Consider the following 27,626-nt stretch of genomic DNA (forward strand, 5'->3'; position numbering starts at 1 on the left):
GGTCAATAACCAACAGCGGGATCTGGATACCATTGTTGGCTCCCACATGTTCCACGATGATCTCATCGGATGAACCACGATGTCGAGGATTCAATCAATCCCGTATACAATTCCCTTTGTCAATCGGTATGTTACTTGCCCGAGATTCGATCGTCGGTATCCCAATACCTTGTTCAATCTCGTTACCGGCAAGTCTCTTTACTCGTACCGCAATGCATGATCCCGTGACTAACGCCTTAGTCACATTGAGCTCATTATGATGATGCATTACCGAGTGGGCCCAGAGATACCTCTCCGTCATACGGAGTGACAAATCCCAGTCTCGATCCGTGCCAACCCAACAGACACTTTCGGAGATACCCGTAGTGTACCTTTATAGTCACCCAGTTACGTTGTGACGTTTGGCACACCCAAAGTACTCCTACGGTATCCTGGAGTTGCACGATCTCATGGTCTAAGGAGAAGATACTTGACATTGGAAAAGCTCTAGCAAACGAACTACACGATCTTTGAGCTATGCTTAGGATTGGGTCTTGTCCATCACATCATTCTCCTAATGATGTGATCCCGTTATCAATGACATCCAATGTCCATAGTCAGGAAACCATGACTATCTGTTGATCAACGAGCTAGTCAACTAGAGGCTTACTAGGGACACGTTGTGGTCTATGTATTCACACATGTATTACGATTTCCGGATAACACAATTATACATGAACAATAGACAATTATCATGAACAAAGAAATATAATAATAACCATTTATTATTGCCTTTAGGGCATATTTCCAACAGCCTATTGGTCCCGGTTGGTGTCACCAACCAGGACCAAAGGCCCTCCGTCCTGGGCTGGCCGCAGCGGCCACATGAAGGACCTTATGTCCCGGTTCGTGTAAGAACCGGAACTAAAGGCCAAGGGCATTAGTAATGACCTTTTAGTCCCGGTTCACGAACCGGGACAATAGGCCCTTTTTCTATTAGTGTCAGGTCAGGTGGGACGGCGCGCCCGGCTGCGTAGACACTTGTCAAGCGCCGCGGCCTTCTTCTCGGCAAGCGCTGAGGCGTCCGCGGCGGCGGCCATCTTGGCGGCGGCGCGAATGGCGATCAGGGCCAGCCCGAGCGCGTCGGCGGTCGTGCCATCGGGCGTCGCATGCAGGACCTTCAGGCACACGTCCCGGAAAGGCACGGTGGACCTTCAGGCACACCCTCCACATGCACTAGAGTAGTTTTTGTCAGGGAAAAGAGAGAATGCAGGGAAATGACACTTGCATGCCATATGCATGCATGCTAAACATCCAAACTCTCCCCCTCCCAGCGCTTCTTTGTACATTGATGGATATATTTTGAATCAATGCTAGCTTTGGTTTTATTTTCTATATATATTTGAATTCCTAGCTAGAAGATCTTCAGAACCAAATCCATGATGTGTTTTAGGGTCCGTCTATGTTACATCTAGATGTGAGATAATATTTCACATCTAAGTATAATGTCAGCGTAACATTACTTTTTTATTTATTTTGTCTGATTTAATTTGTCAAAGCCCCCCAAAAGCCCAGCTCGTCCTCTACCTCTGCCTGAGTGACCGGCCTATACGTATATCTCTGATCGCTAGCTCTGCACAATGCATGTGCGATGGTGCAGCTGCGCCGTGGCGTGGCTGAATTGGGAATGTACGTAGCTTATCCGTCCGATAGCATACTTTTACAAGTATGTCTCTAATCGCTAGCTTCTAATAGGCTAAAAATGATTTATTGTTTTTTGCTGCCTTATCAATTTTTTTTTGCGTTTTTCACAAAAATATTGTTCATGAATTTACATAAATGTTTTCAAAATAGGTTTATTTGACGAATAAAAAATTGTTTTAATATATAGTGAACAATCATTTAACATATGATGACCATTTTCTGAATATACACTAACTTTTGTAGTATAAATTGATTTTTTTATATACAGTGAGCTTTTTTATATATGATGAACTTTTTTAATTATACACAATGACCATTTCTTTAATATGCGCACTGAACATTTTTTAGTACACACTTAATCACTTTTAAGATACAATGAACATTTTTAATATATGGTGAACATTTTTATAATATGCACTAAATTATTTTAAAACTCATACTGAACAATTGGTTGTGCATTCAAAAAATGTTCATGGAGTAGAAAAATATTCACGATATTCAAAATTTGTTCGCAGATTCAAAAATTGTTCGCCAATTCAAAAATAAGTTCATAATTTTTTTAAATATTCATAATTTTAAAAAGAGTTAGGAATTATAAAAAAGAAAAAGGAAAGGAAATGAAGAAAAAACAAAAAGAATTTTAAGAAAGAAACTATAGTCTCTGTTCAAGTCGAGAGTGGACTTGCAACTACAGCGTGTTTGGTTCGGGGGAATTCGAGATGGGAATGGGAGTTGAGGGGTGAGGAGATTAAAAGTCCACTGTTTGATTAGAGGGAATGGGATTTTAAGTAGGAAGGGGAATGGGAGTTGAGGAAGCCAATTCCCACCTATTTCTTCCCAGGGGGTACCCTGTTAATTCGTGAGCAGAGTTTTATCCCACGCTAATTCCCATCATATACCAAACAAGGGAATAGGAGTAAAAATCTACTTCCCATGACTAATCCCTTCATAAACACCCTTGTGCAAACTCCCATTCCCCTGCCTTAGTGTTTACCAAACAGGCTGCTAGGGAAAAAATTATGGGCCTAGTTGCGAGTCGAGGTTGGACTTACAACTGGAACAAGTACACGCAACTACGATGCCCGTTGTGAGTCGAGGGTGAATTCGCAACTGGGATTGGAATAAATTGACCAGTTGTGAGTCACAGGCAACAAAACCATAACCCAAGTTACGAGTCAAAAGTGGACTTGCAACTGGGATGAAAACAAATTATGTCCTAGTTGCGAGTCGAGATGAACTTGCAACTGAGACAACTACATAAAACGACGATGTCAGCAGCAAGTCGAGGGTGCACTTGCAATTGGCGATGCATGCATGCAATGCAGCAGCAGCAGCAGCAACAACAAAATCTGGAGCTACAGGGCAGGAATATCTTGGAAATGCAACACCAACTGCGTAGGACAAGTTCCTTTCAGGAATTTTGTGTCAATCTCTTCGTCCTTGCGTCCCTGTTGAAAGGCAAAAATGAGGCGGCGGTGAGGGAGGCTTCGAGTAGCTGTGATCATGGGCATGCATGGCCTGCCCGCAAGAATCTTCAAGGGTTGAAAAGTGGTAAAGATAAATATAAAATTCACATGCTTTATAACAGGCACTGACCAATAGAGCGCGAAGCAACAAATGTATAAAAGCTTCTACTCCGGAAGGGAAATCTAAGGGGGAGAAATGAGTGAGTTCAAATTTCCACGGATTCCTGACTAAAACTTTGATCAAGCACACTTGTTGATCAAACTGAAGTGCACTTGTTGCTCTTGCCCCGATCAAATAGCGCACTTTTTATATCCTGATCAAGCACACTTCAGTTACCAATTAATGTTCAATTCTACTACTGCTTTATAAAGATTGAAAATGTTGGTCAATAGCTTAGCCATTCTGGTTGTTCATCTACATGTGAGATGCTCCTCGTTGAAGAATGGGGCTGTACAAGTGTAGATCAAGAAAGAAATCAGCAGTGTTCCCTAACAACGCTTTATACTTTCTAATAATAATCTATAGATCCGAAACTTAATTAAAGACTAGTGGGCGTACGAGTCGGAGATGGAGTCGGTACTGTTGGATGCCGGCCGGTATAAAACCGGAGGACGTGCGCAACTTGCGCCAAAATATATAGTAAGAGCATATCTAGCATACGTGTATATATCGCGGGCCCTTAAAAAACTGTTATAAGGATCGCAAAAAATGTGTTTTAAGGGTTGACTTTACCTCTCGCGGAACAGACCCTGTAAAAACGAATATTCCTCTCAGAGATGCTCCCCGCCGTCCTCCTCCGCCTCCCCTCCTCGTTCCCCGCCATCCCCCGAACACCCCCGGCGGTGGCCGGTCACATCCGCGAGGTGGCGCTCATCCCGGCCACCCCGCCCCACCCTTCTCCGGCCCCAATTTGAACAACCGGCAGCTGATTCCGGCGGACGGCGGCCGATTCCGGTGAGCTATCCGTGGAATTGCGGCGGGGCATCCTTCCCGACGAGGTTTGACCGGTATAAGGGTCGCCCTCAGTTTGGCCTTCGAACCTTCAAATATATGGGTTTCGGGTGTGGGTTTACGGTGCCCCTTAAAATATTTAAGGGTCGGACCACTTTTACGGTTTCTCTTCTGCACACTTTCTTCAACCAAACCCTTAAAATCTGAAAATTATAAGGGTTTGAGCAGGTTTTTTTTTTGCGGGGTGGGTTTGACCGGTTTTGAGGGGTCTGCTAGAGATGCTCTAACAGCACGACCTCGCCCTAATAAAAGCCCAAGTCGTAGAGATCACGCCCCTGATCCTGGCGATGTCTTGTTACCCACAACATATGACCGAGCTGGTGTCCGCGAAGATCCTCCTCCGGCTCCCCGTGAACTCGTTGCTGCGGTTCAGGTGTGTTTGCAAGGCATGGCGCGACACCATCGACAACGATTTCTTCGTCCGCGCACACCTCCGCCTCCGCGCCGAGAGCACGTTCACGCTCATCGCCCCACATGTTAAGGCAGCAGATGGCAGGATCACCGCCGCTGGCTTGTATAGGTGGGAGCAGGGCGCCAAGGCCGCCGACGATGACGACAGGAACACCCCATGGGAGCATGCAGGACGCCGCCACCCTCGTACACCCCATGCCCATGGGCGCCGACTACTCCGTCCCTGGCACGACGAATGTTTCCCACGACCTTGCGCACTGTGACGGGCTGGTGCTGGTGCCCTCCGACACCGTGGTGCGTGTGCTCAACCCGGCCACAAGGCGCGTCCTCGTGCTTCCCGACCCCTTTTGGATTCCAGGGACATCAGGCTTTCGGCCTCGGCCATGACCCTCGCTCCAAAGCTTACAAGGTTGCTCGCTTCTTCTATGGAAGGGCCCGTGGGCAACCCTAGCCACTACACCCTCGGGATGGAGGTGCTCACGTCACGATCACCGTCGGAGCGTTGGCGCGAGACGGCGGCGCCGCCACCTTACCATGTCTTGCCAGGCCGGACCGCCACCTTCTTCAAGGACTCGTTGCTTTGGACCGTGGAGGAGTTGCTACTCCGGGAAGCGCCGGGATTCATCCGCTTCAAGTTAGACGACGAGTCGTTCGGTGTCCTCTCCTGCCAGGGCCTCCTTGCAGCCCGAGCCTGGACTACGCGGCTGCGAGCTTAGCCGAGCTGCGTGCGGAGCTGTGCGCGGCCCGTCACGAGGCTGACTACGGCGACGGGTCGCACGAGACGTGGATCTGCCGCGACCTGGACGAGACGCGCCACCGCCACGATGGGAGCCGCGGCATGTCATCGAGATGATACCCACTTTTCCACGACTCCGATGTCTACGTCCAATAGCTGCCTACACTACACTGACGTGCTAGTGCTCCATGCCGAACCCTGCTATCTCTGCCGTCAAACTCAGGAACCTGGGAGGAGCGAGGAAGAAGAAAGGGTTCCGCTTCACATGCAGCTCCAGTTGAGGTCTTACCACCGTGACACGGGCGTGTTTGTTGAATACCCAACGGAGACATGTGACTTTCAAGTAATCTCATACGTTCCAAGCCTAGCTCCCGTGTAGAGTGCGTGCTTTTTCCACTTTTCTGTAGCTAGGGAAGGTTTTAATCTCCTTAATTAGTATCCGACAAATGAAGATACGTTGTAATTTCATAAGTACTTGTGATTTAATCTCCTTGCTATCCGACAACTGAAGGTCCTTACAATTTCATGCTTGTCATCTGTCTTTCTTTGTTGCTGAGTGCAACACATTTTTAGGTAAGAGATGAATTTCTTCAAAGTACAATTCGAACATTTTTAAATGTGAGATGTACATTTTTTTAACATGCGACAAACCGTTTTGAAATACACAACGAATAAATATTCTAAATACATATTGAATATATTTTTAAATGCATGTCAAACAATTTATTAGAGTAGTAAAATAAAAATATTTTCCAAATATATGCTTTTATGGTATTCCTAAAAGTAAAGAAAAATGAAACTATAGGGACATTTGGGCCCGACGTGACCATTCTACGTTGGGGTTTTTAATAGGGCGTTCTGGAGGCCAAAATTTTAAAAAGGAAATCAAAATTAAAACTTCTCAATTTCAAAAATGCTGAAAAAATATACATGTGTACACGAAAGTAATGTATGTGTGTTTTCAGAATTTTTTGTAACATAAAAATATGGAATTTGACACTTTTCAAAATCTAGCCTCCCTGGAGCTCGGCCTCGATTTGGCATTTTGGGTTATTTCCTGTTTTTGGTTTTGAATCTCTTTTATTTTTCAGTTTTCCATTTCTTTTTTTAATACCTTTTCATTTTTATGGTTTCCTCTTCCTTTCTTTTTTTTATATTTTTATTTTCGTCTATTCTAGGGTTTTGAGTTTCTTTTCTGTTTTTTATTGTTCTTTTTGTTTTTTTGTCGGTCGGAGGAGCCCGACAAAAAGTGTCGCTCGTGGCTTTGGATGGCAAGGCGGCGCGGAATTATTTCTTGAGAAGGCTTCGGGAAACTGGCCATGATCTTTAGAAGACGACACAGTCGATTCGCCCTCGACCTAGAAGCAGCCAAGCTCAAGGACCAGTTTAGGGGCAACTAACAGTGTTACGGCCCAGCGTGCCCCATGTGACATGAAGTTGGCCTATCAGGTCATCCCAAGGCCCCTTAGGGCACTAAGTAGCCTTGACCATAAGGTCAACCCATGGGCCCTTGAAAAAGAGGAATCGGGAAGACTTGTTGAAGGCAAAGGAGGTAAAGATCCCAACTGTGGAAGGTAAAGATCCCATCAAAAGTTCGTGTGTTTACTTGGCGCCTTGCACACACTTCATTGCCGACAGGAACTGTTCGAAAAGACGGGAAGATGGCAGCTTCTTCAGTTGCCCCATCTATAATACAACAGAAGAAACTTAGCACCACTCACTACTTTCATGCCGCATGGCGGGGTGCATTTGGGCTTTGGGGAATGAGGATTTACTCGAGCATGTGATATCAAATCAAGAGGAAGATGTTAGGTTGTCGTTGTTTTGGCTCTTCGAAACCACGAAACAACAGGATCTCGCACTAGTGCTAGTCACTTTATGGGCTATATGGTGGGCTAGAAGGGAAGGCCATCCATGATAATGAATTCCAAAGTCCTACCTCGATGTGGTGCTTTATAAACATATACTTGGAAGAGCTAGAGATAGCTCAGTCTCGGTCGTCCCATACTGGCACCTTGTGTGCTAGGTGAAATAAGATAGGCAAGTGGATTCCCCCTAAAAGAGAAGCGGCAGAGATGAACGTCGATGGTGGTCTATCACGCCTTGGCAATATGGGCACTACGGCGGTGGTTTGTAGAGACAAGCGGGGAAATTATCTTGGGGCTTCAGTTGTAGTTTTTGATTGTCTGGTCGACCCGGCGTCTCTGGAAGTTTATGCATGCAATGAGGCACTTGTGCTTGCTCAAGATGTTCATATTCAGCATATGACCATAGCCTCGGACTACCTCGAGGTGGTTACAAATATCAAGCAGGGGATGGCTACTGTGCGTGTTCTGGAGGAAATTAATTTTAGGAGAGACTTCAGTTTCAGTAATGTTAGCTGTCTTTCGAGTCTAGAGATTGTAATTTTGAAGCACACGCCTTAGCAAAGGCCGCTTCTTCGTTATCTATCGGTCGTCATGTGTGGCTAGGGATGGTTCTGGACATTGTTTGTATCCCCTATTCTACAGATTGAATAAAGTCCCTAATTGCCCTAAAAAGACAAATTAAAGGAGGTCGGATGTGAGGACTCCTCCACCGCTTTAACCAACTAGGGGATCCTATTTTTTCGGTTCTTTATTTTTCTTTTCTTTTTGTTCATCATGTATAGCAAAAAATCATTGTTTTCCCAAAACGTTCTTGTGTGTTTGAAGAAGGCTCATGTCGTATTATAAAAAACATTCAACTTGTATTTAAAAATGTTCACCACTGTGTTAAAAAATGTTTGTCATATAATCCCTCCGTTTTTATTTAGTCCGCGTATTAGCTTTAGTTGAAGTCAAGCTTTGTAAACTTTGACAAAATTTATAAATAGAAATATTAACATATACAATAACAAATCAATACCATTAGATTTATTATTGAATGTACTTTCACATCATATAGATTTGTTATAGTAAATGTTTGTACTTGTTTCTATAAATTTGGTCAAACTTTATTAAGTTTGACTTTAGTCAACTCTAATATGCAGAGTAAATAAAAATGGGGGGAGTACTTTAAAAAGGTTGATCTTGTATTAAGAAAAGGTCATCGCTTTTTCCAAAAGTGTTCATCATGTATTAAAAAGAATTGTTCATGTGTATCTAGAAAATGTTCATCGCGTATTTCAGAAATGTTCATTATTTCTTCAACAATGTTCATAGTGTAATTTGAAAAGGTTCATTGTGCATTTTAAAAATATGTGATTAAAAAATGCATGAATATTTTTATATACAAACGATGATTTTTAAATAGTTTTTTTTCAAATACATGATGGACAATTTGTAATACACAATGAGCAATTTCAATATGGGATGAACATTTTCTTGATACCAACTGAACACTCTCTTCAATTCATGGACATTTTTTAGATATGAGTTTAATTTGGTAAAATACATGTTGAACTATTTATAAATACACAATGAACATTTTTTAATAGGTGATGTACATCTAATATTAAGGAGATATGTTGGCGTAATGGTTACTACTACACGTTTCAAACCGGCATAAAACCCGAAAGATTTTGCACGTCATCAGCCCCCTCTCCTACCTGCCAGTCTCCATCCCCACACCTACACAATGAACATTTTTTTAATAGGTGATGTACATCTAATATTAAGGAGATATGTTGTCGTAATGGTTACTACTACACGTTTCAAACCGGCGTAAAACCCGAAAGATTTTGCACGTGATCAGCCCCCTCTCCTACCTGCCAGTCTCCATCCCCACACCCGGACAACCCAGGTTTGGTGTCCCCCCCCCCCCCCCAATGATGTCCTTAAAATTAATTAGGTAGTCAATTAGATCAGAGTTCCCTACCTCATACAGCTCGGAAATTGCTATCTTAATTGAATTTGATTTATCAAAAATCGATCCAATTTGTTCTAGGATTAAGCAGAAGAAATTAATTAACCAAGTTTCAGACCCTAATCTCAAAAGTTTGAAGGAACTTGATATATCATAGAACAACTTCAATGCTGAACTGCCAACATCTGTTGGTGAGCTAGGCAATCTAACTCAGCTGTTTGCAAAGGAGGAAGGGGTTTTACTATAAAAAATAATGATCATGGAACTGCACTAGTTGCAGGAGCAGGGAATTCGGAAAATGTTGCTGAACCACTACAAGTTGAAGCTCTAGGCATGCTCTATGTTGTGAGCGAAGCGTCAAGCATGGGGTGCCAAAAAGTCATCTTAGCGACTATGCAGTTGTTCTGAGGCAGGCAATAACAAGAGACTTGTATGACTACTCAAGCCTAGGCGTGTTGTTTAAAGAGACAAGAGCAGTGATACAATCAGCTCAGTAGAAACCTGCCCACGGGCTTGTAATATTTCTACACACTATTTGGCTGCTCATGGTGTATGTATGGAGTGGAGAAGCTGTCAGATTTGGCTTGATCCGTTTCCTAGCGATGTAAAAAAAAAGCTTGTCGCTAGTGAGTCCAGCTTGCCTTGTACTTTGTGTTCCTTCAAAAAAAAAAAACATTTTATATTTTGGTATGGAGGAGTATATTTCAACCATGTGTAATGTGAAATTATATCAACATAAAACCTACTCCTACTTATGTATGGCGGAGTAGATTTTCTTGTGAGAGTAGCACGATTTGAACATTAGGAGGCTTAGCAAGTCACTCGTTCCTACTTACAAATCCATAATAACTACGAGCTATCCTACTTCATGGTGCATATTCAAGGGCACCGTTATTGAAGCAGAGTTCCAAATTGCCTGAAAAGAATCATACTCCATTCGCTCGTGGTCACTCTGGCCATGGACATGTATATATAGTCCAAGAGAAAGTTAACAATTCAAGTAAAAGAATAAGTGAAAAGAAAAAACCGACAACTTCAATGTGAGGACCCTGATGATAAGAGCGGACCAGTGAGAATTTTATGCAGAAACACAAACATTCAAATGAAATTGCGTATTTACCAGATAACTAATGCTCGATCATCGCAAGGAAACACACACATAGATTATTGCTTGGTCCTCAAATGAAATAGAGAAGAAGAAATTGCCGGGCGGACAAATCATCAAATGGCAAGTAGTAGTACGTTTGTCTGTAGAATAGAATTAATGTAGAGTACAAGCAAGTATACCAACTGATCGCTGCCTGTGTATATATAGTATATATGTATGGGGCTAAAGAAGGAGAAAGAAGCATGAATGAATGAATTTGCCTGCCCTATCACGACGACTCGGAATCATCATCGTCTGGAGGGGTTCCGACAAGCCAGCCCCACACGCCGCCCGAGCCAGCTTGCTTCTTCTGCTTGGCGTCCAGCGCCGCCTGCTCCTGCTCGGAAGCCGCCTTCTGCCTATGAAGGAGCTCCACCTCCCTCTCCAGTGCATCCAGACTCTGAAGCTTTTGCCGCAGCTCCGCCACGTCCACCTCCAGTTTGAAACATCTCGACTGCTCAGCGGCAAGTTGCCCACGGACAGCTTGAAGTTCCTACACGGTTTTACATACATAGATGCGCAAAAATAAGGATCCACACAGTACAAGTGGTTTACTGGTTTAGACTTCTCTTATTTATTGTGCATATACAAACTAAAACTCATAGCTTGATTGATTCAAAGACAGTATATGCAGGACAAAAGGACAGACAAACTAACTATGCCGTACGTAGGGGCAGAAATTGAGCAACTGGAAGATACTCCCTCCGTCCCATAATATAAGAACGTTTTTGACACTACATTAGTGTCAAAAACGTTCTTATATTATGGGACGGAGGGAGTAGAAAACAAGACTCGCCTTTGTCAGCTCAGCATTTCTGGCCTCTGCTTCAGTTATCTCTTCCTTAAGCTGTACAGTTTGCAGTCCTTCCCTGTTAAGGGTTGCCTCTAGTTCGTCTTTCTCAGCTTTAAGGGCTGCCAAAAGTTGTTCATTTGCTTCATCATTTCTGTTTTTCTGAAACACAGCACAACACAATGACGTATAAAGTCAGTTTCAAGTACATCTTCCAAATAACAGAAAGTTGTATCAAATAATGTTGAATGTGCATATGTACCCAAAAAAAATAGCTGCACCCTCTAGTTTAAATTTGTACAAACGGCATTTCTACAGTAACCCAGATTCAACAAATGCTTTCTGCTGTATTCAAGTTAGGTCAAAATAGGCAGCTCCAGGTAGTTCCAGATATTAGAGAGAAACATTACCGAATCAGCATTGTCCATGGCAATCTCCCGTATCTTCCCATCTTGAGAAATTTCAACCTCAGGTTCCAGCACCCTAGACGTACTATCTGAGGTGGGTTGGTCCTTTGTGCTCGACTGCAAATCTAACTTTACACTAAGTTTAAGAGCATACACCTGTCCAGCAGAGTAAAACAAAAGATTGAAATTTTGAAAGCGATTTCCAGGCATATAGATGATTAATAAAATGCCAGTCACCTCATTGCTGTACCGTCCATTGTATCCTCCAAAAGAAATGAGATAATCTTCTCCACTATAATTGCTATACAATAAAGTCATGCCCTAAAAATAATAGGATGTAAATGTTACCAACCAAAAGAAAATCATTTCAACATTAACAAATTGCTCAAGAGGAATACCTCACTGGCAAGAGGAACACGTCCTTCTACAGTGCTAACAACCGACCATGCCAGAGTTGACATGTTAAGCACAAGTGTTTCGGAGACACCTGCAAGGACAAATGCATGAGATCACTAAATGCAAACATAAATCAAAATAAACTAAAGGTAAACTTAAAATTGACGGCCCGAAAACGCTGCCTAACTGCAACAGAAGTGTTGACTTGACAAGAACCTGATGTTAACAAAGATGAGTGATAACTTAAGCGCAAAGATGTGTGTTATCTTAATCCTCTTAAAGGAAAATAATAAGACAATACAATTTGCATTAACAAAGATGTGTGTTATCTTAATCCTCTTAAAGGAAAATAATAAGACAATACAATTTGCATTTCAAGACGACAAGTGCTTGAGCCACTGCTTTGTGGATTTGAATGAGATTTTGCAGAATACTTTCTGAGGTTATGTGACATTGTGATTTCTCAACATAATGTGAGAAACCATCTCGTAAGTGAGGGACCAAGTTGCAAGCCAATACCTAAATTCAGCATATTCAACTGCTGAGTTAGTTTTGAGGTGCACAAGGAATTGTCTTGGTTCTATATGCAGGGAATGTTTAAGGAAACTGTGCCTCCCATAACTCTTGCAGCACCTCCAATTAGCACTTAACAAATTAAACTGGGGAAATTATCTCAGGAAGTAAAAAACTACTAGTAATATGAACATATAAATATAGACTGAAAGCCATAAAGATTTCTCCAAGAAAACACCGATACTTCCAGCAACTAGCGTATCTGTTGGTTCTTGCTTTTGTTGGAATCATGGATAAGAAGACAGAAGCTAATGGACTGCACTGACTAAATATATGGTAAATGGCTTGATGTTTAATTGTTAACATATTTTTATATTGTTTTCAACAATAGTCTAACGTATCCTCGTATTGGCGCTTTTCAGAAATGACGTATTTACGTATCTGTATCACCCCAATACTGATATGTGTATCCGTATTGAGGCAATCTAGGGTTTTTCTAATATCGTACGATAAGAGCCGGAACGTACATAAGATCAGGCACTTAAAAACCTACCGCTTTTGTTATTGCCACCACCAACAATGTACCAATTCTCTCCAACAGTTGCACCTGCGTGACCAGCTCGTGGGCTTGGAATCGGGCCCTGCTGTTTGGGTCTTGACCATTCCATCTGCGATTCTAACATTAGAACTTAACAATCACAGGCAATGAATTAATCTTCAGAGTCCCAGCAAGAAATTTGTTCTTACCGTCTGCAAATCAAGGACATGTAGGTCATTAAAACATGTCGCATGAGATCCGCCGCCAAAAATTAGAAGATAGCGGTCAGCGTGGCAAGCAGCAACATGGTCTGATCTAGGAGCAGGAGGGGTGCCTCTAAAACATAAAGCAAACATTAGAATACATTGAATCCAGACATACAGTAATATCAAGTTCGATGTCCAGAACAAGATTCAAATTTCACATCCAATATGCCTTCTCTGTTTTTCCCTTTCATTTCATTTGTCTCTTTCAATCAATTTAGTACTTCTATCAGTCCCATCTAATTGAGAAAAAATAAGTAGTAAACCAGTAATAATCCAACTAAGCGCTTCAGTTCAGAACTATTTAACATGAAGAGTAATCTACTTGAACAGCTTTTAAGCTAAGTTTATGGAGCATCTCACTAGGAAAAGAAGCTTCAATCATAATAAAATAACTTGAAAGGCAACAAATGCACACAAGGACCTACGTGTTCCAACTAAATTTTAGTAGCACTTAACAGTAGTTCAGATACGATGAAGCTAACAATGTCACCAAATGAACAGTACATATCACAAAGATTATGCATGAGAGATCTATAGAGATTCCAGTACTCACATTGCATCCACATCATCCCATGTCATGGTTTCAAGATCAAGAATGTGCAAATCATTCAAAAGACATCGCTTTGCATCTTCGCCACCGAACACGACTAGAGTTGTTCCAACAAGAGTCACTGACTGACCTCCACGAGAAACCTGCAGCAGATGAAATTCGCATAAGTAATATACTTTAAATAACTAATTAGCCAATTTAGTATTTAGCAAGATTTTGTATCATTCATTCACTTAAGGGTGTTTGTGTCATCTCAGCAAGCACCGGAGAATTATTGCAACAATAAAACTAGACATGGCCATGAACTTAGTATTATACTCCGGATTTTGGTGCAAAATATAAAATGCCCTCACTTAGTATCATAAATGGACCGAGTCAAAATATTTCTTGTAAACATGATACATATATTTTGATGATGTGAAAGATGGCCTCAAGTTTGATACTGGTACCGCTAACACTGAACAAAAACTACCGCATAAGCTACGAATGAATTGGTCACCCCCAAAAATTGTATACATCTATGCAACTATATGCAATATGTTTCATAATTCCAAAGCTGAGAGCATGCTCTTTGGACTATGTTGCAGATTGCAAGTATTCAGCTTGAACGAATCGAAGACTTCTCTGGACTTGGCCACAAAGTTAAAAGAACATGAGCTGAAGGCTATTATAATGATCAATCCAAGTTCATAGTTGCAAGAGAAAATTAGAACTGCACATAACTCAACACTCTTGAACCTTAACTATACCACATATAATAGTGTGTTAGCCCTTACTTAAGGCACAGCATACTTTGTTAAACTAAAGTAAACTCTCGGAACAAATAAGGTATATGCCAATTGAAGAAACCATTAAGACATGCTTATCAAAGGACAGTGAAACAATAAACAAATATGTCATTCCAATTATAACTGATATAATAGGACAAGAGAGATCAGAGATCTATGGGTTGAAGAAAATTATTACCGGTGGTTTTCCGTAAGTCTTGACAATCGACCAGGTACAAGTATGTGGATCAAATTCCTTCACTAGCATAAAAACACCAAAAACATAGTAACAACATCAACAAATATTCACAGATGTTAGATATGATTACATCACAGCGCTATGCAGACTGAAAAGTGACTTTTAGCAAACCTGTAATGCTGTCAGATGGATCTTTTGTATGCCCAGCAACAGAGAAGAATTTGTTACCGCATGATATCTACAAAGTGGTAGTGGGGGATTAGCATCAGGTGAACGATACTCATTAGCGGGAGCTATTACATATTTGTGTAAAATTTACCAAAGAATGGCCAGCACATGGAGAGACTTGTGCTGTTTTAGCTGAATCTGATGTTCCTGCTTGCAATTTGGCATCAACCTTGGACCAAGTCAAACTCTTCAGATCCAAAACCTGCGGTTGGCACAAATTGTGGCAAAGAAAAACAAGAAGCATTGAGTCGGTGTTACTTAATTCTGTAGAAAAAACTATCGTTGTCCCCATGCATTGTTACAACATACTCACAGGGCATGCTTCAGCACCGAACGAATATTACGTAAGATCATCTAGCTTAGGGATTATGAATAAAAATGAATCGCTAATTCTGAGAGCAGTGTGTACAGAAAAAACATTTGGTTAAGGATGATTTGGTGACAAATGTGCGACAAAATTTGTTCATATGCCTCCATGTCCAAGCTAACAAAAAATTAGAACGCATACATATGACATGCTGCATTATCACATTTAGCTTCACCAACCTGAAGGTCACTAAGATAACGCCCATTGTGGTTTCCACCAAATATATACATTTTGTCTTGTAGTACAGTTGCCCCATGCTGCAGCAGCCAAAATTCACATCAATGCTACAAAAGTAAATATAGCAAACAGAAACAAAAGATAGGGTAATAACCCTACAAGTTTGAAAATAAAGAGGCAAGGGAACACATGGCTCACCTCATAGCGGGGTTTAGGCCGCTGGCCGCTAACAGACAATGCAGTCCATTCCTCGTGAGCACTGACAGTACTAAGACCTTCCAGAATAACAACTTTGTCTTGTGTCTCCACTGAACTTCCGCTTTCAGAAATGGTTTTGGGTTCTGGAATTGATGATGTTCCAGTTCCATTTGTCAAAGCCGGTACGATGTCCGGCTCTTCCTTTGGTTTCTTGTAAAACGAAATACAGATAATTTATTGATAAACCAAAAAGTTCAAGGATATATAAGGTGGATTCAGAATACTCAGGCAAACAACAGAGAAGCAACATATACTTGGGATATATGTACCCAAATACATTATCTGATGTGACTTACATGCATTTCAATATCTACTACAGGCTGAGGGTTGATGAACTCAGGGATTCTAGAGTACCATCCAGGATCTTCCTCCTGCCACCATAACATCAATGTGTCAAGACAACACTAGCGCAGATGCAACACACTGAAGAGCAACATGTAACTAGCCATACCTCCAGTATTTTGACAAAGAGACGCATCGCCTCTGCGGACGGCATGCTTCCAAGCCCATGCCAGCTGAAAACACAAGAGTATGACTAAGCAAGCAGCAACAATTCAAGTGCGCGCACATGGCAATTGCTAAATTGGTGTTCACTGAGCATCTATCTATATCGATAGATAATTGTTCCAAAAGGCCAAACCACGAAACTAGCGAGGAGTTGCGGCATATATAGGAAATTGTACTATCTAGCTAGGAGTTGCGGCCTTTGCGGCAGCATGGCGTAAGCTCGATGGAAGCCGGGAGTCGGGCTCGGCGACACCAACCTCGTCCATTTGCTCTGCTCCACGGGGCTCCACGCCCTGGGCTTGGGCACGTTGCAGGGCCCGACCGTCGCCTGCGCCGAAACGAAAACCACGAGGTCAGTCGCCGCCAACCCGAATTCCCGATCCCTGATCCCCGCCATTTCGGCGGGCCTAGCCTAGGTCGTCACCTGCTGGTGGAGGCCGTAGAGGAGGAGGGCGACGTCGTTCTGGAAGCGGGAGATGGCGGCGGTGGAGGGGGCGCCGGCGCCGAAGCCGGCGTAGGCCGCGGCGGCGTAGAAGCGGTCGGGGTAGGCGATGCCGGAGCTGGCCATGGCCCTGCTGGATCTCCCTCGTCGAGATCTCCCGCCGACCGTCGCGCCGGCGCCGGCTGGAGGCGGGCGGGCGGCGGCTAGGGTTCGCTGCGGGCAGCCCCGCCTCAGCTTATTCGCCGCCGGGTGGGGGGAATGGGAGCGGGGGTCAGCGGCGCGGGGATGGGAGTGGGGAGGGGGTCTCCGGAGATCTGGAGGGAGACGGCGATCCGACGCTCGCTTCGTTGGCGTGGCGGGGCGGGCCGAGGCGACGCTCCTTTAACGCGGCCGCCGAGGTGGACGGGGGAGGCCACGTGGGCGTGACACGTTGGTCGAATGACGTGGTGGTGCAGAGTCGCCGGGGTTGCTTGCTCGCTCGCTGGCGCCAGGGCCGTTGGAAATACTACCTTACAAGCACGTGTAAAAGAATCGACTAAGAGAATTTTATAGAAATACTAAATGAAAAGTTTCTTTGGAGTTCTTTGGTTTGTGGGAATGGGTTTGATATTCCTATGTAGGAATCAACCGTTCACAATTCAAAGGAGAACAAATATTAGCTTGACTCAATGAAAAAAAAAATCATATCATATGCATCAAATAACATCTCTCTTTTTTTTTTACATGGATAAAAGGATTGTATTACTCAAGAGCACAAGAGTTCATCTGTACACAAACTAGGGATGTTACCAGGTCCAGAGCGGAGCCAAACCACAGTACGGTCCTCCGTTCTATCAAAGTTTGCTAACACATGACTAACATTATTTTGTTTCCAGAAATACGAGTAACACAACACTTCCTATTACCCAGAAGATTTTTAACCTCCGCAACCACCATAGCATGCTTGGATCAATTCAGACCAGTCGCCTTAATCATCTGTGCTGCCTATCAGTTGTCACACTCAAAAACAATGGAAAATATCATATCCTATGCCTCAAATAACATATATTTTTCTATAACGTGTCATCTCGCTTTCTATGATTTTCCTATTCGTATAATATTCATATCCTATGAACCAAAGGAGGTCTAAGCTCTACTATAGTTTGTGTGAGTTAAAATCGAAAGTCCCCAACTAACACCTGCATTGAAGATGCTAGGTACTATTTGCTAGTTCTTCCATCAATTCACTCGAGGAGGATTCATGATACAATCTGAGGTCTAGGTACAAGCAGAAGCGTGCAAAACGGGAAGAAGCAGGGTAGTGTTGACAGCCAGGTGGGAGTAGGTAGTCATTGTCCTTTCCGTTTCGTGATCGATTTTCCATGACGATTGCCTTGGATCATGAGCTTCTTATGTTGCCGCAAGCATGTTCATCCACTCCGGACCAGCGACTCTGGTGTTGCTTCTTCTATCTCTTGCGATGACCTTGGGCCTTATTTGATGATGGGTCGGGCTGCTCTTGGGCTTCACATCCAGTAGCAGTAGTGGTGCTAACACTCTGTCCTTCTTGCGTTTTGGCTTGTCCACAAGCCGCAGCACATGGGAACCAGGCTTGCAATTATTCATGGTCTCACCGGGTGGAATTCGTGTGATAACCAGACCGACGCACCAAAACTTGTTCTATAACTCAATTAGTTTAACTTTGTGTCGAATGTCGGTTGCACATGGATCTCAAATTGGGTCGTGTCTAAAGGTGGAGATTTTTCTTTTTTTTGAAAAGGAGGAAAACCACCGGCCGGTGTGTTTGGTAGGGTGTATGAAGAGTGCATGAGCCCAAGAGTTCCCTTCTCGACCCACTTTTGGGTGTTTGGTAGAGTGTATGGAGGGTGCATGAGTCCACACTAGCTTAGCACAAATACACTAGGAGCATGCATGAAGAGGGGTGTTGAGTTGAGCATGCATGAAGAGGGGTGTTGAGTTGAGCATGCATGAAGAGGGAACAACTATGCTGAGATGAGAATGCAACCAAACACACCCGCATCTCTTGATGCATGGAGATGGGGAGGCAAAGACACCTGGTTTCAGAGTTTTGGAGTTGCGAGACGTGAAAATCGGATGGAAAAACAAAGCCTCAGGCAAATCGATCTGTAAGGGACTTGGCCAATACGAGCTCAAACATGGAAAAAGGCCCAAAATACCCGAAAGACAATTCGTGGCAAGCACGTTGGGCCGTAGAACTTTGCACATACGGCTTTAGCTTGATGTAAACTTGCTTGCCCACTTTAAAACTGTGATGTGGTATGTTTTGCTAGCCTAATGTTTCATACACATATGAGCTTGTAACAAGTGTTGCTCGACCAGTCACTCCTTTAACGCCGCCCGAGGTGGACGAGGGGTGGCCACGTGGACATGACACATGGGTCGAGTGACGTGGTGGCGGAGAATCGTCCAGAAAATAAAACATCGGTCTTTTATGTTGGAGAAGTGAGCCTAGACCTTGGTAGTGGCTATAATAATTGTGACTAAGCTCTATAGCTCGCGCAAGCTTAAAATTTAAATCCCAACTAACACCTAAGTATGTCGAATAAAACTTCAGATGAGATGAACGATGAGAGAAAATTAAAGTGTTACTTCAAATGACTAAATTCAGATATGGTAGCATGGTAGGGTTCAAGTTGCTCACACCAGGCATATTAAACACATTTGATTATTCGAGGGTTTTCTCGTTGAGTGTGACGATTTAAGTTGTGCGCTTCCGTGAATCATGGACCGCACATCCTTGCTTTTCGAAATGTTAGTAGCAACATTGTCATATTGCATGTCGTATTTGATTACATCATCTCATGAGGTTAGATATGAGGAAACCCTTGCCATGAACTTTCATTTAGAGTAATCTACAGAAATAATTACGGGATTTCTTCATAGAACTAGAACGATATTAGATGGACATAGCATGTTGCACGAAGTAGAATTTTCTAGCTTAAACTCTTATAATACTTCTTTGAAATAAAGAGGCCGTCCATGATTTGTCTCCTTAATTTCCGCAGAAACAACCTATGATCGATCATCCCCCACTATTCAAAAAATCACACGGTAATCATGCACACCATGCCGTTCAGGATTCACTCATTCCTTCAACTTCAATATTGTCCTCCCTTTTCGCCCGTTGATGAGAACCAATGGCACATTTTAGATCACTTGAAATAAAAAATTGTCGATACATCAGCCTCCATCTTCTCCCCCCTCTCTCAAAATCGGCCACTCAACTGTAAATGTAGATTTTGGTTCGGTTTGAAAGTTTGATTTGAATATAGCCGGCCACGTCAGCAGCGGGGTCTTCCTAGGTGGCGGTGTGAAAAGTCAGCTGGCACAGGCCGGGCACAGTGGCCCACCGTCAGAAGGGGAACGAAGGCTTCAAAAAAAAAAGAAAGAAGGGGAACGAAGGGGTCTACACGCCGCTGCTCCCCCGTTCCGGCGACGCGACGGCCGCCGACCGCGCCACCGGGGGTGGAGGAGGGATGATGCAGCAGCTGCAGCCGACGCGGATGCACTGGGCGAGGGCCGTCCCCTCCGACTTCGGCGGCCAAGCCCCCGCCCCTCGCAGGTAACCGATCTCGGCCCCGCCGTCCTTCGCCGCCGATCTCTCGCTCCCCCGATCCTCTCCGGCCTGAAAACTGAGCCGGCGCATATCCCCGCAGCGGGCACACGGCGGTCGCCATCGGCGGGTCCAAGGTCGTCGTCTTCGGCGGGTTCGCCGACAAGCGCTTCCTCGCCGACATCGCCGTCTACGACGTCGGTAAATCCCGCCCCCACCACTCGCTTCGCCTGCGCCGCCCGCGGAAGCTCAGCTCCACCCGAATGGGAGTCGGCTCTCTGCTCTGCCACTGTCTAATTAAACTCGCGTGCCCGATCCCCTTGTCGCAGAGAACAGGCTATGGTACACGCCGGAGTGCAGCGGCAGCGGCCCGGACGGGCAGCCAGGCCCCAGCCCGAGGGCCTTCCACGTCGCCGTGGTCATCGACTGCAACATGTTTATCTTCGGCGGCCGCTCCGGGGGCAAGAGGTTCGCCATTGCGCACAGCCCTCTGTCTATTAGAGTTTGCAGCCTGTCATTGTCCCTTGTTTACGGTTCCGGTGTCTGCCTCGCAGGTTAGGTGACTTCTGGATGCTCGACACCGGTAAAGCCCTCCGTTCCGTCGACCCTTTCTAGAATCCCCTGTTATGCTCGTTTTGTTTCAAATTGTACCAGGGATTCAGCGACCACTAAGCACTCTCAATATGTCTCGGTGCTTCTTTTGCGTTCAGACATTTGGCAGTGGTCGGAGATGACTGGCTTTGGCGATTTGCCATCTCCCCGGGAGTTTGCTGCCGCATCAGCCATAGGAAACAGAAAAATTGTCATGTAAGTGATTTGTTCCCTACAAGCTTCACCCATCATTACCGTGCCTCATCACCTGTGAATAAGATGTTGTTCATCCTTGTTCAGGTATGGTGGTTGGGATGGCAAAAAGTGGCTGTCTGATGTATATGTCATGGACACAAGTGAGCTCACAGCTCCCTTTATTCAAGCTGTGATGAGCATTGAATGTATTTTGTTGAATAAGTTGATCATTCATTATTTTACTTTTGTTATAATCTTTTATGTATTTTCTGTTGGATAGTGTCACTTGAGTGGACAGAACTAGCAGTTACTGGATCAGCGCCACCTCCAAGATGCGGACATTCTGCCACTATGATTGAGAAGAGGCTGCTTATATTTGGAGGCAGAGGTATTGCCATTCCTTAATTTGGTTCTTCTTGGGCTCTGTCAAAGCTCATGTTAGCTTAGATGACTGGCTAAGTCTCATTTCATATGTTGCAACAAGCCAGTAGTACTCCTCATGCCTTCCTGGTCCAACCTTGAAAAGCTGGCTGACACTAGAAAATATAATTCTGATTTATTTTGTAAATAGCCACCAAACATAAAAGATGATTGAAACTAAAGTGCTTTGTTGCACTTGAATAACTTCAACATTGAAAGTTTTAAGAGCAGTGCCAGTATCAACCCCTTTTTCTAATGAAAACTGCAAGGGAGGCCCCGACAAACATAACAAATAGGAAGCCAAATTGGAGTTCATGGGGACTCGAACCAGGTGGTGGGATTGTACATCCACTCCCACCCAAGTGAGCTAGGCTCTTTTCCTCAGCACCAACCCTTTATTGTCATTTAGTTAGTCTATGTGTATTACGGATTATTTATTGATTATTTATATTTTTCCCTGAATAATTGTTAATTTCTGAAGAGCTATTATGTAACTGTTCCGCGCGATTCGATTTGCTTGTAGGTTTCCTGCTGGGTATCAGACTATTCCTGAGTATAATTTTTAGTGCACTGACAATTTGGATGATATAGTGAGTTGCATAACTTTTTTGTCTAAAAAATCCTACCCCTGACTACTTTATATCTTCCTTCCAACAGGTGGAACTGGGCCGATAATGGGTGATCTCTGGGCTTTAAAGGGTATCACTGAAGAAGGTATCTCTTCCTATTTGTTGTTTAAAGGCTTTAAAGATCTTAATTGATGAGTACATCAGTACATGAACAAAACTCGTAGTGCACTTAGAACTTCTTGTCTAGACAGTTAGTGGAACTATTGCACGTACGACATTTCCTGGTCCGATCTGGGTAGGATGCAAGATCCAGTGGTGTGCTGCTTTGGTTCCACCCCACGGTTGGTTTGATCTGGTGTGTCGGACAAGGATCGGACGGAACATGTCATATGTATAGCAGGACTCTTTATGCAAATATGTGTCATGATCGGTGGAGGTTACATAGCTGTGTTTATAATATTTACATATACATATTAAGGACACTATCCAGTGTATTGTATTCACATCTTCTTTGTCTTGTATGTCCACTCCTGCTTTTTTGAAGGAAATGGAGTTTGAGATGGCTCATTGGTATTATTTTGCTATCCTATTCCACTGAGGGATGTGGGGGTTCACCTTTTTTTTAATATATACTTCACATGCTTATTTATACAGAGTTTGTTCTCATTTAGCCCTTTTGCAGTGGTTATCGCACAGTTGTTTGCGTTTTAGTATGAAGTTGTGTTTCTTAGTTGATTTAAGTAATGGTTCACTGCAAATCGAAGCTAGAGATTACTGCAATATTTGTAAATTTGCTATTACTGAACCTGGTATTGTTGATTTTGGGAGATAATGAGACACCAGGATGGACACAATTAAAGCTGCCAGGTCAATCTCCCTCTGCACGATGTGGCCATTCAGTGACTTCTGGTGGACCTTATGTATGCAATCTGAAACCTTGATGTTTTTTTCTCCAACTGCCTAAGTATTAACAGCTGATATCTCTGTTGTGTCTATCACATATTTGGAAGGTTGATTTCACTTGATTATTCTGTTAGAATCAATATTAATCTTGGGTACCTATTAATCATCGGGTTGTTTGCTATCATGTCAAGCTTCTATTCAGCAAAGCTTAATGTCCTATGAACGTGCATATAATGGCCCTCGGGCGTACTTTTGTTGGATAGACAATTAAATAAACTTTGTTTTGTCTTCTGTGGAAAATTATTTGTTAATATTTAGTATCCACTTAGATATGAGTTTGTGTGATGCATTAGCTTTGATTTAAACTTCGCTCTGGTCTGGTGAAACAAGGCTTAGCTACCAAACCTTTGCTCCCTTGTTTTTAGTTACATAATAGGAAGTTTATTTAGTGATCTAGAAATAATAATAAAAGCATTCTTTTCTTGGAACCTGAAACAAAAAGTCTATTACAATTTACAGCTAGAATTAATGTATCAGAAAAGAATTTCCTCTTTGGGGCTTATCTTAGGTTTTCTCGTCCAGTTTCGGTTATCCCATAACATTACTAACAACATATAGATCTTGGATCTTTCTGTCAGCTCTTGCTATTTGGTGGACATGGAACTGGCGGTTGGCTAAGTAGATATGATGTGTACTACAACGAATGTGTTATTTTAGACAGGGGTAAGCTCAAATGATATTTTTTCCTGCACATCCACTTTGGGGGCATTGAGCATGAGTTTGCATTTTGTTATCAACTGAACACACCAAATCGTGTTATCGTATTATTGACATAGATGGTTCTCTGAAACAAAATACCGCGTCCTGGTAATTAAATTTAAAATGTGATTCCATAATTAACCAGCTTAGCCCAAACCCAAAATTATCTAGCTTGTTTAGTACTATGAATTTGCTGAAACACTACAGACAGCTAGGATAAATGCCATGCGTCCACTCATTCTGCACAGGTGCATCATATGTCTATGCTGTCCTGGGTGGCACATGCAGCATGTGTCCACTCCAGATCTGCGTGTGTTTGTGCATACAGGTGTAGGTAATGATATATGTAAAATCTATAACATCCAAAATGTCATCTCAGACGGATTGGCCTGTTTCTTACGACTAGAACTTTGTACGTGTTAACAAACATCTTGACCATTTTGTTTACTGTTCTTGCTTTGATTTGTCTTCCTTTAATTACTGTTCTTTTGTTAGAGCAACCAGCATCGCGTATGAATTTTCGGCATTGTATCTATTTTTGCTAACTAATACTTTGGTATCCCAGTCTCTGTTCAATGGAAGCGCTTACCAACAAGTAATGAGCCACCCCCTCCTCGGGCATATCATTCTATGACTTGCATAGGGCCTCGGTTTCTTTTATTTGGTGGCTTTGATGGAAAGAATACCTTTGGCGATTTGTGGTGGCTTGTTCCTGAAGGTATATTAGTATCACATCTGAAAAAAAAGAATATATATTGATATCTTGGAGATTTGAAGTTTTAATTTGTATCGTGCAAACAGCAAACCGTAAAAGCTTTTAGAAGCAATATTATATGTTATCATATGTTGGCCTGTGGTTTGACCTATAATCTAGTTATTACACTCAACAGATGCCATATTTTCTACTCCATCAGTATCATATAGGTAGGTGTTGTTTTAGCTGTATGCACAGATAACTAAGAATAAATCAATTTATTGTCTTTAAGCAGATTACTGAAGTTTATCAGTTAGCATATTGGTAGAGTACTTCAAGAAGTGACATATGTTTCCCCTACTAACGGTGTACATATCCATCTCTGTAGCATCGTATAAATAAGTAATCAATAGGGGCATTTGGTGGATAATGTTACCTACAAAGAACTATAATGCTTATACTTGCTAAGATAATGCCTCGACTATATGTACCAGTTACCGATTAAGACAGTAATATGTTTAAATTAAGCTGGCTATTGCACAATGTGTTAAATCTACAGGACCAGTGAATTGTACTAACCCTTAGGGATGGAAGATGAACATAACTTGGGTTGCTAGTACTTGTATAAGCAGCCAATGTGCTGCACACTTCACACAGGCAAACCAAATTGTTTTAGTTAATCGAAGAGATTTCTCCCCCGGCACCTGCATCCAGTGATACACACGATGAACCAATAAAGATATTGGTCCTTGAAACTTCAAGAAATAGACTTGGAATAAGATGCTTGCAGGGTTTTGTGGACCACTCATGCTTAGATACTTGAGTTCTTACATGTGTCAGTACTAAATTATAAGAATACGGTGAAATATGTAGAGCTGTTAGTGTTGACTCATATTCTGCCAGTCAATACCCAATTAACCCTTAGCGTCCACACATTCTCCAGTAATGACTGGTGAATGGTGAGAAGAATTTTGTCGATTTACAAAACTGCCAAGGAAAAGGAATTCATCTGACTCAGTTCAGTTATTGATATTATTTGCTACTTATAACTAGAGGTGTTGGAAATTGCTAGAGCTTATGGTTATATGCATAATTATGACTAGCAGTTATTGTTTATGTTTGCATCTGTTTCCTTTTCTGATTGTAGCCAAACACTAGCTAGATATTTTCCTTTGCTGTGTAAACTCTTCTGATCTACACTCTGTAATGCTTAATGGAGAAAGATAATCTCTGCTTCTATAAACTCTGCACGATTGATGTTCAGATGATCCTATTGCCAAGCGGGACTTGGTTCCTAGTGTTGGTTCAGACAGCAACCATAGCACTGTGACTGGTGATGCCCAACAGTCTGCATTGAAGGTATGTTTGCATACACCTGAAGTTCAGAAGATCTTTGTGGGGAGTAAAATGAGAATCAATGTCGATTTTTTTTGTGGCATTAGAATTTAGAACCTTGCAATCACTAAAGAATATGATTATTGCAGGAATCAGAATCACAATCTGATGAATCTCCGATGTTGGAGTTGGCCAAACGATTGGGGATTCCACTTTATGTAGAACCTTCAGCAAGTTTTGTTGACGAAATCAACGATAAAGAACTAATGGAATTATCATCTAGGCTCATTGGTGAATCACTTCCTACCACCGACCAGCTTGCATGTATTCAGGTGCTGATATCTTTCCTTTTCTGCGATCCTTTGAAATTGTGTTGGCTTCCAAGGAAATGGGACATTATTGTATATATATGATGTACAGGCACTTCGTGATCATTGGAGAAGTTCTCCATCCAGCTCAATACAGCTCCAGGAGCTAGGCCCTCTGCTGAGGGACTATCAACGTCTCATTATTCGCCGCTTTGTGTATGGTTTCATTCCTCCATCCCCCCTCTGCGTTATTATTTACACATTTTAAGCATTCAGTTCTACATAAAATCAAGAAACAATACGGTGAAACAATGACACGACTTTGCAGATAGTTCCATCTCTGGTCTATTATTATTCTCTTCTTGTCATGATAATAATTTCAACTGCTAGATATTAATCCATTCATCCATTTTGTTGTCTTTTGCACACACAATGAACTGGAATTATGCAAAACAAAATGTTGCCAGTTCATCACGTGGATTATGTGTTTTATCATGTAACTAAAGGCATGTTTTCATGTCATTTATACTTAATTCAAAAGGAAAAGCGAAAAACAATCGAAAGTGGAATATGCCTTTTTTTCAGTCAGACTAGTGGACTTACTGGCTAAAATTTGAGTACGGCTGTACGGGCAACCCAGCCATGGTCAGAGCTTGTTATATCTGAAGAAACGATAGCACAGGAACTAATAATTGTCAAAGTCTTGCCATGAGTATTTCGCATTGACTATTTTCATTCCCATCACTAAATGGATGCAGGGAAAGCCCATCCCCGGCATTCCTTGAAAGGGAAGATCGCCGCCTCTTCCATTTGAAAAATGCCTCGCAGGTATATGAGCTCCACGGGCGACATCTACTCCTCATTGTCTGAAGCATGCTCATTTACCAGTTTCTCCTACTTACCAGTGCTTTGTATTTCTTATACACTTCAGTTGCGCATGGATGACATCCCCATCTTGCTGGGCGAGTATAGAACTCTGCTTTCCACCTGAGAGAGGGGCACACAACTATTTTGCCTGGTTGGTGCTTCTGGGCTAAAACCATTGTGCTACGACCATCGGTTATCTGCTTCTGTGGTTTCCGATGCGCAGGGCGAGAAGGACGATGGCCCAGCCACCTAGGCCCCAGGGCAAGCAAACAGACCGTTGATGAGCAAAATTGATGAGGAAATGTTGTATTTGGGAAATGCATAGAAAACAAATGCCATGATCTATAATGGTTGTATTTTGATGTACAAGCTAGAATCTTCTTTTATTTTCTTGGATGTACAAATGTAATTTTAAAATTTTCAAAATAAAGAGCTCCATGGAGCTACGGAACAAGTTAATTCTCATCCACCATCTTTTTTACATATGCGATCACATGTTTGTCACGGTGTTGGACAGAAGATACAACGATACTTATCATAGACTTCACATCGACCAAAAGAGAATAGTGTATTTTCTAGATCCACACCACCGTTGACTTGTAGGTTCAAAAACTTGGATCGTGTTTTTTAATTCTGGTGAGGTTGCAAAATTGACATCTATTTACAGCTCATTTGGTGACAGTCGGGTCCAAAAGATTCATGATCCACCACAACGTCTGAAGCTCA

General features: G+C 42.7%; 2 protein-coding genes across 2 annotated transcripts; one reads left to right on the top strand and one right to left on the bottom strand.

Annotated features, from left to right (window-relative positions):
- Positions 1–10,276: 10,276 nt before the first annotated feature.
- On the bottom strand, positions 10,277–17,034 carry LOC123123659 (acyl-CoA-binding domain-containing protein 6). The gene is made up of 17 exons (XM_044544217.1): positions 16,668–17,034; positions 16,501–16,571; positions 16,188–16,251; positions 16,033–16,107; positions 15,677–15,886; positions 15,481–15,558; positions 15,026–15,136; positions 14,878–14,944; positions 14,707–14,768; positions 13,744–13,883; positions 13,134–13,260; positions 12,940–13,054; positions 11,876–11,964; positions 11,715–11,798; positions 11,481–11,633; positions 11,077–11,232; positions 10,277–10,773 (listed from the first exon to the last, which is right to left on the bottom strand). The coding sequence occupies exons 1-17, from the start codon at positions 16,809–16,811 to the stop codon at positions 10,510–10,512; spliced, it is 2,010 nt and encodes a 669-aa protein (XP_044400152.1). The 5' UTR covers positions 16,812–17,034; the 3' UTR covers positions 10,277–10,509.
- A 2,995-nt stretch (positions 17,035–20,029) lies between these two features.
- Positions 20,030–27,365, top strand: LOC123123660 (protein GLUTELIN PRECURSOR ACCUMULATION 3). Its single transcript, XM_044544219.1, has 16 exons — positions 20,030–20,268; positions 20,363–20,460; positions 20,589–20,727; positions 20,814–20,842; positions 20,970–21,066; positions 21,151–21,206; positions 21,326–21,433; positions 22,123–22,179; positions 22,863–22,954; positions 23,576–23,660; positions 24,262–24,414; positions 25,655–25,749; positions 25,875–26,057; positions 26,146–26,249; positions 26,792–26,861; positions 26,965–27,365. The coding sequence occupies exons 1-16, from the start codon at positions 20,183–20,185 to the stop codon at positions 27,022–27,024; spliced, it is 1,512 nt and encodes a 503-aa protein (XP_044400154.1). The 5' UTR covers positions 20,030–20,182; the 3' UTR covers positions 27,025–27,365.
- Positions 27,366–27,626: the final 261 nt, after the last annotated feature.

Source organism: Triticum aestivum, chromosome 5D, assembly GCF_018294505.1.
Source record: "Triticum aestivum cultivar Chinese Spring chromosome 5D, IWGSC CS RefSeq v2.1, whole genome shotgun sequence".
Taxonomy (NCBI): domain Eukaryota; kingdom Viridiplantae; phylum Streptophyta; class Magnoliopsida; order Poales; family Poaceae; genus Triticum; species Triticum aestivum.